The sequence below is a fragment of the Xiphophorus hellerii genome, chromosome 17, assembly GCF_003331165.1.
Source record: "Xiphophorus hellerii strain 12219 chromosome 17, Xiphophorus_hellerii-4.1, whole genome shotgun sequence".
Lineage (NCBI taxonomy): Eukaryota > Metazoa > Chordata > Actinopteri > Cyprinodontiformes > Poeciliidae > Xiphophorus > Xiphophorus hellerii.
Window position 1 is genome coordinate 9,702,032 of NC_045688.1, and position 12,693 is coordinate 9,714,724.

The 12,693-nt window shown below is 39.5% G+C and overlaps 1 protein-coding gene across 1 annotated transcript; it reads right to left on the reverse strand.

Moving 5' to 3' along the window:
* Positions 1 to 805: 805 nt before the first annotated feature.
* cd36 (CD36 molecule (CD36 blood group)) lies at positions 806 to 9,022 on the reverse strand. The gene is made up of 12 exons (XM_032589337.1): positions 8,718 to 9,022; positions 8,156 to 8,316; positions 7,924 to 8,068; positions 5,930 to 6,085; positions 5,274 to 5,365; positions 4,235 to 4,284; positions 4,086 to 4,155; positions 3,723 to 3,910; positions 3,517 to 3,635; positions 3,351 to 3,424; positions 1,509 to 1,563; positions 806 to 1,404 (listed from the first exon to the last, which is right to left on the reverse strand). The coding sequence occupies exons 1-12, from the start codon at positions 8,838 to 8,840 to the stop codon at positions 1,228 to 1,230; spliced, it is 1,410 nt and encodes a 469-aa protein (XP_032445228.1). The 5' UTR covers positions 8,841 to 9,022; the 3' UTR covers positions 806 to 1,227.
* Positions 9,023 to 12,693: the final 3,671 nt, after the last annotated feature.

A 12,693-nucleotide genomic window follows, 5' to 3' on the forward strand; every position in this document is an offset into this window, starting at 1 on the left:
AGTAATCACAAATGTTTCTTTGAAATGTAACTCCAAATGTAACTAAAATAAATCTGAAAATATTCAAAAGAAAGTGTAGTTTGGGAAACTAAAATTGGTCCAATACTACCTGACAGGCAACTAGCTCCCAATGTACTAGTGTCATTTATTTTCCTTGGCACTGATTGGCTGAACCACCTGCTTGGAACTGAAAAGTACAGTTGCCTGGCAACCTCTCAGCCAAAGCATTATACTGGGTGCGTTTGTTTCCTTCTAGTGGGTGTGCCTGTGGCAACCTATCTACCTATCCGTGATGGATAGGTTTATAGATATATACACTTTCTGTTAGAGGTATATGTTTTCTGTTATATATATATAAAATACACAGACTCCTTCCTAAGGTCAGTAGCGCACTGCTGGCGGACATTTAGTGTAACACGGAGCCGAAAGCTGAGGTCGTTGTTTATCCATTTGCTACAATCGATAGTAGCCACACAGGTATGGGGGAATTTTTCTGCCATAATTCGAGAGCATTTTCCAAGACTGAAAATGTGTGCTCTCGAATTATGGCAGAAAAATTTCCCCATATCATAACTTCTGTTTGGTCTTAATCAAAATAAGTAAGGCATTGCCTATTACTCTAAAATACACGCAGCGAAACATGCAACCTCAACGTGACGTATTATTAGTGTATAATTTGAATTTCAGGCCAACAACTGACTAAAGGTCATTTCAAATCAATAAAACCAACTAATGATCTCATAATCGTTATCAGCCCTTACCAATTATAGTCACGGCTGCATTAAATAAAACACAAGACAAGTCATGAAAACTCTTTTTCTGACTTTTATTCATTTTGAACACACTACCCTAGCAAAGTATATGCACATTTGCGCTTCTACCTTTCAGTCATAGGGTGTCAAATAAACCCATTTCTCTCTGCCTGGAGACATAAAGGGTTTACCTGACAGCTGAGGGAAGTTTCTGTTTCTCCCTCAGGAAATCCCTGATTCAGTTTGTGTTACAGTGTTTGCAATCAAAACAAGAATTGGCAAAGAAATTCAGCTCTCCTGAGCGGTTAAAAAAATCACAGTATTCCTCCCTTTTTCAAATAAAAGGAGATCTGACTTTATAAATAAGACAGAGACTGCAAAAAATTACAAGTCTATATCAAAAAGGGTTGATGTCGCCTGGCGGTTTGAATGCACTGTGGTTATATGCGCAACAAACTGGTGAACCTGCGATTTACTACGCAAACTCATTTTTGTTATGGCGCCTCCGCACAATACAGTAACCAAGAAGACACAGGATGAAGACGCCAATACCGACACCCAGGAGCACCTGCTGTATGATCTCCAACATCTGGATACGAGATATGAGCTCCTTCTTGAACATCTCGGCTGTTTCATCATCCAGTGTCGCTGTCTGTTCGAAAACAGAAAGGAAGATGATTGCTGGTTCACATCACCTTCAGATTTTGCCAAGTTACAGCCACAAACTTCAAAGTATGTTGTGCAAATTTCCTTTACCTCATTTAGCCAAACAAGAGGGAATATGGTGTAGTCCTTTACTTTCTTGAGCACCCTGCAAAGAAAAAGCTCATCGATTCATGTCCAGAGTATCATTTTTAAGAGCGCCTGTATACATTTTTGCTGTTTAAAAGAAACTCAAGACGTTCATTGCACTCAATTTTGCTGCTGCAGCAACTCTTATCTCCTAACGTGTAAACCCCTCTGAACCTGCCTCACTCTAAATGCCCCGTTCCTGCTTTTAGCATTACATTTTCCCCATCATTTCCCATCTGATTCACGAAGCAAACACATGCATCCTGTTTGGAAAGTGCAAGCAATTTTGCACTCTCTCCGAGTCAGATTGCAGCCGTCCTGGCACTGTCTCGCTGTGACCTGATCCAACAAACAGCAGGCGGAGAGAAAGAGATAAATGTTCTCTCACAGCAATGTACAAGGACAAGGTGCAGAGGCACGCCTTGAAACTGCGAGGAGGACAACAGTTGTGATTCTTGTGGGAATCGTGTTCTGGGTGAACACTTTGTAAAAGATGAGAATATTTTTGGAAAACTTTGTGTTTACTTAGGTGGTATTTTGTATTGTTGAATCTTGGATGCGCTGGAAATTAGAGAGGCACCGAGCCTTAAACCAGTCACTGCAGTGGATTAGATTTAGTGGCCATCTTTACTTCCGGACGAGGACGAAAAACCCAAATGAGAAGCATGAGTCAACCAGGAGTGTTGGAACATTTAGAGTCCTGGCTAACGTAGGTTCCATTAACACCTTCAAGAACCGATCATGAACGTAACTTTACCCTTTTTACACCCATTGGAAACATCTTGCTAAACTGCAGGCAAAACAGATTACTGGGCTTCCGCAGGGGGCAGGTTTTCTTAGAAAGGTTGATTCTATTTAGTAGTATAGCATAAGCACAAATCTTTTGCTTGGCTATGCGTCTTAAAGAGCTGGCCGCCAATTATACAGGATCAAAAGACTGGCTTTCACCTTTAGGAAGTCTGCACTAGGCATGGCAAGCCAAAATGGCAAGCATGGACTATCCCATGTCAAGGTTGACCTTAGCTACAACACAAGAAGTATGTCCGACTAGCTGATTTGAAATTAAAGAGGGAACAATGATACTGGAGTTTGAAAGCCTTCATCAACAGCATCCACTTGACAAGTTAGTCTCTCTACGTCTGTCAGTCCTTGCATGAACAGGAGGGGTTCAAGTGTCCTTTAGCATCATCTACTGTAATGTTAGCATTGATCCGGTATGGCAACGAAGGGCTTAGCCAAATATCAAAACCCTCGGTTTACAAGTTTGATTACAACCCAAACCTGATTTATAGTGATAACATATGGAATTTAATGAGATACCAGATAATAACACAGCTAAAATTAGCATCCTATCTTGATTGGCAAGGTCAGCCTTGGCAATAAGGTGAAGAGTGAAGTCGCAATTTTCAAAGGAGTCAGTTGAAGTGGTGCCATTATCTGCTGAAAATCCCATTTGGAGGTTTTCAGAAGGGACAATTTCCTTTCTAGCCAAAATGTACCTCAGTATTTCCTTTTATCCTTATAAACTTGATACTCTGAGCCGTACAGACTGCAGTCTTTGTTCATGCATTGTATTTCTGAGAATGATGGGTCCTAACAGGATATTTTTGATGCAAATATAGCATAATGCAAATCTTTTTTAGGGTGATTATGTCAATACTGATAAGGTTGGTACACAAACTCATCTAGTGCCTCGGAGTGTTGTAAAGAAGAGGATTAGAAAAAAACTTCCCCAACTTCCTAGATACCAAACACAAAATTAAATCCTTTTCCAAAATTGTTGAAGAAAATAAAGGAACAACTCACGTGATGACTTTTGATGGTCCGTACATCATGTTCACTTGAATTCTCTTGGCAAAGTTCAGAGTAAACCCAGTGGTCTGGTGGGAAAACAAAAACAATCTCATCTTAAAATTATCCACGGATCTTCCAAAGACAAAACAAGAAAAGTTGATCAGTGACTTCCTCGTACAGGTTCAACATCCAGAAAGGTTTTGTGGTGCTCTTCATGGGGGTTTAAGCCAATAACATCCGTCCGCAGTGATGGACTGCCATGCAGGAAGTGGGGCAGCGAGATATAAACAGGCCTCCCTGTTCAGAAACATAAAGCTAAATATTAAATGTCAGATTGAAATGAGATGGATTGACTGATTTTTGGTATTTTCTAAAGTAACTAACCTTGCTGACAGGTACTGATGTCCAGCACGCCAGCCAATGTGCAATTTTTGGTGGTCTTCATGTTTGAGCAGAAACATTTGTTGTCTGGATTGTCCAAAGGGGAGGCCAGGGTGGATGGGTGAAGTGAGTATCGGTACACATCGATTCCTTTCAGATTCATAGTACTCTCATAGCTGGCTGACACAGACCTGAAGTCACAAGAACCAGAGGGACTGTTCCAGATTCCACAACTATTTCAAACACAACTTCTCTGAAAAGTTCTGACCTAGTTGATTTGTGTGAGAGGAAAATGTACAAGTTCAGCCTGAATGCCAACATAACAGATTGGATGAGTGGCTCCAGCTACAGCAAGACACTAATCACCTGCAGATGTCCGAGGAGAAGAAAAAGAGCGGTTCCTTCTTGTTCACAAAGGGAGGGAAGGAGGAAGCATCTAAGAAAGAGCAGAAAGAAAATTTGGTCATAGAGATGCAACATGAAGTCTAGTTTTTGTTTTGACTGATGTAACATACCTGTCCCATTAAGCTTGTCACAGTATTCATCATTCCAGAAACCTAAGCTCCTATGGCACAAAACAAATATATAAATTGTACATTTTTACTTATTTTTGTAATATAAGCTTATGTAAATTATTTTTATAACTGTCAGGTTTGACACAATTTACCTAACAATAACATACACCTATGTTGTTTGTTTGAAAATCAGGAAACTTCAACCATCAAATGTCTGTATGGGATAAAAATAGGGCTACGATCAACTCAAATCTTAAAATAAACTGATCTGGATGTCTGTAGTTGCCTCCATTGACAACAGGATTGCGCAATTGAACATTTAGAAAATAAATTTGCTCAGTGGAAACAAAAAATTACATAAAAAAAACCTTGTTTTTATATATGTATATATTTTTAAAAGTACTGCAATGTGGTGCTTCTTTTGGCAATGTTTGGCAAAGCTGCAGCGTAAACACCTTTTCCGCTTCCCACAAGTCACATGACCAACAGCCGGATGTTGACATTGACGCAAACCACGAAGAAGACAACCGTAAGTAGTTGAAGGATAATGGTGCGAGATGTTTTGGAATTACTTATCGTGTGAACAAACTTATTCACGTTTGATTTTAGTTACGGTTCGTATTTAATTAAAACACTGCAACTGCGTTATTGTTTTTTCCCCCCCACATTAGCAGAATATCGACAAAAGTTTTGCGCATATTAGTAATATAAATGCAGCTATTCTAACCTAATTATTAGACTTCCTGTGCAGAATTTGGTCTCAAACTCCAGCCCTCAACAGCTCAACAGATGTAATGCACCTTTTATTTGGCTTCAGCACACCTGGCTGCAGTATTAGCTCATTAGCAGATCTCTGTAGAGCTTGACTGCATGCTAGCGAGGCAGTTTTGCCATTTCATTCAACCGTGTAGGACAAGAACGAAAGGTTGCAGGAATGCCACTGGTGTAAAGTATATGGCATCACTTTGGCTTGCACACTTTTGAGCAATTTTACACTGGACATTTCAGGAGATGGTAACCTTAAATTAAATAGACCGACCTGCTTCCTTTCCACATGTCGATCTTTCCCACTTTTGCGATGTCATCTTTCCCAGTGAAGACATCATAGGGGCCATCGTATGTTTGATTGTACTAGGAGAAGGGGGAAAAAATCCATTAGTAATTTGTCTGCAATAAATAATTTAGCCTGCAGTACCAAGAACCTGGAAAATTGCTTTCCATAACCTACAAGTTATTTCTGACAACTTGATTGAAACTTGCTTGTTTGTTTGCTGAAATTCATTAGATACTTTGCGAAAGCTAACATGTTCTTCACTTAAATCTTAGCGACCAATTTTTAAGAAATCAACATCGTTATCTCAGAATGTAGTTGTCACATCTTTTCAAGAACTTGCCGATTACTTTCCCTGAACTTACAATGCACTTTCCAGAATTTGTCAGGAACACTCAGTGAAATTTTATTTGAACTGACCAAGTTTTCTTTTGAAAATTGCCAGGTATTTTTTCACCAAACGTTCTCTGACCTTGCCTGTTACTTTCTAGGAAGAACTTGGTCAGTTTCAGGAAAATAACTTGATGTCCAGCTGCGAATCAGCCAGTTTGACATCAAAGGAAAGTACAAGTTTTTAGGGAAAGTTGTTTGGAAACTAACAGTAGCTTTGCATTTTTTTTCTTATTTTCTAGACCTTTACTCACATCTAAGAAGAAGCCCACATCTCCTCTCAGTATGGGATCTGTATATCCAAAAAGCAGCTCTTTTACTGTGCGGCGCTGAAATAAGGAAGAGTTGGTGGTCTTTATCAGCGTCTCCACGATTGAATGCAACTCTGTTGGAATCGCTGAATAAGCTCCCTGAAAAACAAACAAAATGACCCCAATTTGGAAAAGCAGTTCATAGAAACAGATCTTGTTATACAAGGCGATACGGCTCACAAATATACACATTTTGATCCAAAGCTGTTGTGCACACAGAGGTATTTGTTCCCCTGAGAGATAAATCTGAAAATAATCTCCTTTTATGACTCTGATGCTCGAAGGGAACAAGCAGAGACTCTTGTTTATTATTTGAGGCTTATTAAAATTTGAAAAAAGGGCACGCTCTGTCAATAAAAACAAAAATTGACTGCATTGTTCAATTACGACCTCTGATTCATTAAAATGTACATGCAAGCAATTCAATGCTCTATTGGAGGACCAATTCACCACTAAAAACAGAGCAGAATATCTAGTTAAACTATTTTTGGATGGGATTAAAACCAGCTTAGGTTTGTTTTTGTTTGTTTTGGGGTTGTTTTTTTTTGTTGTTTTTTTTCATTTTGGACAAAACCAGAACAGATAGGAAAATTAGCCAGAAAGCCTTTCTTGCAGGGAGCTTAATTGTGGGAAAAAGAAGGTGAGGTGAGCTGAATAAAGCGTAACAAGGTCCACTCTGTGAGATGCAACAGATAAATAGATCAAAGAGCAGATGGATAACAAGGGTTCAAATTCGCTTTTAGATTAATAATTTAGTATGACTCTCGTCTGTTCTGCTGAAGTTGTCGTCAATAAAAGCAGCTGGTGAAGATGAAGGATCAAAATCGATCCTCCCGCAGTTGTAAACACCTTCTGTTATTGAGTCAGCGACTGATCCTCAGCATGTTTGTCTTGCAAAACTAAAAATTCAATACTGTTTGTATAAAATAAACCAACCAATAACTAGCAGGGTTTGTTGTACGATTAGTTATTCTGCGGTTTTGACTGACGGCTATGGTGCCTCAGTCAGGTTTGTTAATTAAAGTATACAGCCCCCATTTTGTCCATATATTACTTAACCGTCTAAACAGTCATAAAATGGAAACGTTGAACCTTGTACTCTCAGAAACACAATTATTACTACATATTAAAGCTTTAAAGTTTTGTTTGCTCATGATACAAAATACACAGTTATTAGAACATCTGCACACTTACTGGTATCCATGCTCTCAATAGTTCTGTGTTCAAAGTGCGGCTCGTAATTTTGACCCAAAATGTTTGGACACCACTGATACCATTTCTGTTCTGGTAGACACCGACTGACCCTTCAAAAAAATCCTTATATTTCAAAGATCAGAGTGGAACATGCTTCATATGTGCTTCTTGAAAGAAAGCAGTTTGCATAGCAACAAGATAAACTTGAATCCTCTTGGCAATGTTTGTTACGTTTCCAATTGATTTAAACATCTTGCCTAATGGTCCTACTTGTCTTTTTGTCTCAACTATATATTGTTGCGCCCAAATAATTCTGTGAAACACAAATAGTGCCACTGAAAAACAAAAAAACTTTAATCTTCTGAGCTCCAAAGTCGCAAAAAAATGAGATTTTTAATGTCAGTGGCCCTAATCCTCTTCCGTATATCAGAATTAACCATCAGAATTATAAAAAAACAATGATGCAATTTCTGTGATTAAGCTTGTTATTTTTCCTTGGATGCTTCCAGCCTTTTCAACACACACCAAGAAGATAGTCACTTTTTCAAAACTCTTTGTACACACACTGTCAGATGTCATAAAAGCCAGAAATCACCTCTAAAACGAGTGTTTGCAGACCAAAGCAGCCCGCCGCAAGTCGACACAGCTTGCTTTGGCGTTTCTTCTGACAGACTCCAAAATCAAAGAGGCATTGCATATTCGTGGCAGAGCTGCATAAAATTAGGAATAACAAACATACTTACAGACACCGCCAGGTTGAGTGAGGTGATTTTGTCGTCTTCTGTTCCCACTGACATGGACGGCTCAAAGATGGCACCGTTTGGCAGCAGGAAGGTGACTGTGTGATTGAGGTGGAACGTGATGTTGTCTCTTGCGAGATATCTTGTCCTAAAAGTACAAATAGTCAGAAAACAGTTCTTCAAGTCCTCCTGAAGAGATTTGTTCAAAGACAGGGAGGTAATGAATAAAGCTCACATGTAGGTATATGGTCCTCTTTCTACCACTGCTGGTGTGGCGCCGTATTCCAGAACCTCCAGCGGATTCATCACCTCGAAGAGCCAGAACTGCCGATACACCTTTGCCCCTGCAGCCACCCAGTTCTCGTACGCTGTCGTCCCCGGCTCAATGACGGCTTCCTGCACCCCGCAGACACACAGACAAGCTATTTTTAACATGCCTCAAGACTGCCAGCAGGTCAGCATCTCCACTGACACATTAAAAAGAAAAAGGTGGATGCTCTCTTTTAAAGAGAATCGGATAGATGTCGCCTGAAGAAGCTCCTCTGAAACACTCGCAGATGGTGATCTTCAGATGGATCAGCTGTGCGGAAACTCCAGTCATATTTGGCTTGTTTTGCAGTTTGAAGCAGCTTTCAAAATAGCATACGCCTGATCTCTATTTTCTCCTGATTCACCTTGATCTCCACACACACACACACACACCCACGCACACACTCACCCCTTCTCACACACACACTCTCTCTGACACGCTCTGTCACTCCCTACCCTCTAAGTCAGGGTGAAACTGAACTCCATACCGTCTCCACAGTCCCCTGAATGATGATGTCTCCCACGGGGAAGAGGATGCCTCCCAGGATGGCCACCAGTGCCCCAACCACGGCTCCGGCGATCAGCCCGCACCTTCTGTTACAGCAGCCCATGGCGGTGTGTGTTTCCCTCCTTCCTCTACGTGTGTCTGTCTCTTGGCTGCCTGTTCTCCTGTCTCTGTGTGTGGCGTGTGCTGCAGCTTGACTGCGTTTGTGTTCCAGGCAGCGGGAGGATAGCGGCACAGGCAGGGCTATACCATTGGAGGGGCTGATGGAGCCGCTGAGGCCAGGTAAAGGTGCACACACCCCCCTGGCTGAGGCCCAGGAAAACCCTTCATTTACACCATCTAATGGCTCGGTGGGTTCAAGGGTCACTCTAGGTATCAGACCAGGTGATAACAACCGTATCAGACTTTGTAGAAAGATTCAAAAGGGAAGAGTAGCTTGTCGACTTTGCTGATAATCAAAGACTTGATTGCTGACATTTAATTTTTATACCTGCTGGAAATATACAGCTCTGGAAAAATAAAATGAGAGAGAGCACTGCACTGAACCCCATTGAGAACTTCTTGGTTATTCCAACAAACATTGATTTCTGAACTCTTCCTGAGTTAAAACATCAGTATTGTTCTTTCTAAATGAATATGAACTAGTTTTCTTTGCATTATTTGAGGTCTGAAAGCACTGCATCTTTTTCATTATTTTGACCATTTCTCATTTTCTGCAAATAAAAACTAAATTTGTGCTTGGGATTTTAGAGACATGTTGTCAGTAGCTCATAGCATAAAAGAACAATGTTCATTTTAACCTATAAAAAGTAAAATCAGATAAACTGATCGATTTAGGTGGTCTCTTAATTTTTCCGGAGCTGTATGTGCAGCCAGGCTTGTGGAGCCTTGTAATGATGTTTATCAGAAGTGTTAACATTCCCATTTTGGTATGAAATTTCCTTGAAAATTCACCCCAACTTAATACCCCTTATTTACAAAATATTATTACAAGAAGAAGCCATATTACTTCTTCTTGTAATAATTTTTTATTACAACTTTTTATGTCATATTACTCAAAGACATAAAAAGGATTATCATCTCTGCTACCTGAGAGTGCAGCTATTAGCATGTAAAACATGAGACTGTAATGCAGCTTCAGGGTCTTCGGTCAGAGGCACCTTCAGATTCATTGTGAGACTGACTGCTTACAGAGATCAGTCCTGATATTTGGGATAAATGACATTTTGTTTTTTAATTGCACAATACGTCAAAGTATAGCACAGCTAGAATCCTACAAAGACATGTCCATCCACCTAAATTGACAGAAAACCGGAGCATTAATCAAAGAAGCAGTCAAGAGGGTGATGGTGACTCTTGAGGAGCTGCAGATATCAACAGCTCAGGTAGGGTTGCCTGTATAATGAATACTTTACAAGGCATAATAAGACTTATCTTGTTCATTATTTATCCTATCTCTTGACCTTTATTTTTTTGCCTCCTGCCTCAGTTTACAACAGACTCTGGAAAATAAAAAGCCACTAAATGGATAATTAAATGTTCATTCTCTTGTCACAAAACGCCCTAACGATGACCGCGGTTCAGTCGTCTTATGAATGATGATAAAGTGAAATGTGCTTTATGGTAATCCATCCTCTCTCCATCCTTATCAGGAAACTTTCCATTGAGAAATGATTGCACATGAGTTTTTGGAGCCTGATAAGAAGAAATGAGGTCCCGTGTTTGTGTGCACGTGCTCGGCCAATAATGCTGATTCTGATTCTTATAATGCTGTTGCAATCCACGTGGTTCCACTGTTTTTATTGCCTTCTATCTTTCAGCATAAATAATGGCTGGTTGTGCAACTCCTCTGTGCTTTCTTTATGTAAAACATAATAACTGGGCGACTGATTAAAACTTAAAGGCATATCTTTGCTTAAGTAAGACAGAGAGCTGACCTATCTTTCCCCATAATGCATCTGCATTGTGTTTTAGAGAGAAAGTAGACACATAATTGATCAAATGTTTTTTTTGTCAGTTGTAAATCCACGTTGCAATCGCCCATTGAACAAGAAACTAGCCCACAGGACAACAGAACCTCCACTGTAGCTAACAGTGAGCATTAAGTTAAAATCCCAGCAGCATTTTGTTGAGTCCATTCATCAGTCATGTGCTCATGTCTTTCCCATTTTGAGGAGTGTCCAATTGCTATTTTCTAGAAAGTCTGAGGACGTCTTGAAGTCTAAATCACAAAAATTATTTAAGTAAAATTGATACGTTATAGTTATTAGGTGTGTAAATAGTAGTAAGTATGAGTTATTTAAATAAATGTAAAGTTGGATTTTTCTTCTTCTTTTTGTGTGTGACTATGCTGGAGCAATAAAAACCAAATTTATTTTCAGTGGTTTTACTTTTATAAGTCAATTTTATGCAGCCGTTATTTACTGGCTCCTGGGCAAACACATGTAAGTAGCATTCAATGACCACTAGAGGGCAGCATCACATTTCCCCTCTTTACTCCACCTCTGCTAAAGCTCTGTTTCAACAAACAGCCTTGCAGATGGTATTAGTCGCACTTGACTGTATTATTTACTTTGCATACAAAATGTCAGCAGAGGAGACAGGACTTTCTTTTTCTTGATCTGCTTGATTATTGATCAATCATCATTATTAGATCCTTTTTAGTACTTTTGTGATGTTTACATTAAAACATAGTTGATTTATTGTTTACATATAGTGAGTTTAAGCAGTTCTGCACAAATGTGGCCAACAGTTTTTAAAGTTGTGCTTCAATCTGAGCTTCAGTTTGGACGGCCGCTGTGAAGTGGCTGGGAATGTCCACTGGAGGGCAGCACCACATTGTTTTTTCACTGCTGCCTGGTGATTGTAGCTGAAAGCTCAGTTTGTTCAAACAGACAGCCTTGTTAAACAGTGTGAATCTCACCTGACTGACTCTCTTATTTGTCCTGCCAGCAAAGATTTCTCTTTGCCAGATTCAGTCCGTCTCCAGTGGACTGTGTAATTCATTGCTAATGTGACGCTCACAGAGTGAGCAACCTATGCTAAATTATAAACCAATTACTCTTATTGTCTATTTAAATCAGAGACAAATATTTTACCTTACCATTAAGTGATTTTTATCACTTCTAAACACAGCAGAAAGAGGAGCCAAGCTAATCAAACCTAATTTTCCTTGAGATTAAAAGAAGAGTCAGTGTAATCAATAATTAAATCTATCTTAAATCAAATTAAGATCTACTCACTAATGGTTAATAAAGTAAGAATAACAAAAACAATCACAGTGATGCTACACTAATGCTGAAATAGAGCCACAGATTAAACAGAAATCTTGTAGCTCAGCAATGAACCCTTAAAATGTTGTCTAACGTTTTAAAGTCTAAGATTTATCAAGAGTTTATCAGTCTCTTAAAGGGGCAGCACTGTTTATTTTCCAGGCACATAGTGTCATTTTACTGCACAATCAATATTAGCCTTAGTTACAAAAAATGCTATATATCAAATATGACGGAAAAGAATTTTGAGTTTGTAATTTAACGCCTTAAAATTGGGCCTCTGTCTCTTTAAAAAACAAAACTCCTGCTCTTACCAAAACTCCACCTTCAGGAAGTTGTCACAACATAGCTTCTCTATGAGTTCAGTAGATGCGGATGTTCCACTAGATGTTTGCTAATTGCTGCTGGGCTAGTTTGAAGGAGCTGAGCGGGGGAGTTCCAGGGGATGGCTGCTCTGTGGGTCGGAAGCTCAGTAGCTTGGAAACTGCAGTTCTGAGGAGGAGCTGCGTCTTGAAGGCGGGGCTAGGTCCACCCAGGTGTTTTGAACAGCTGAATGGTTGCCATGGAGATTAAAGAATTTCTCAAACATGCATGAAAGAATCAAGGCAACAGTCCAAGTATGTTTTTAATTTTTAGATAATTAAAAACATGATCTAAAGCTAAAAAACAAATTGTAAGTCAAGGTTA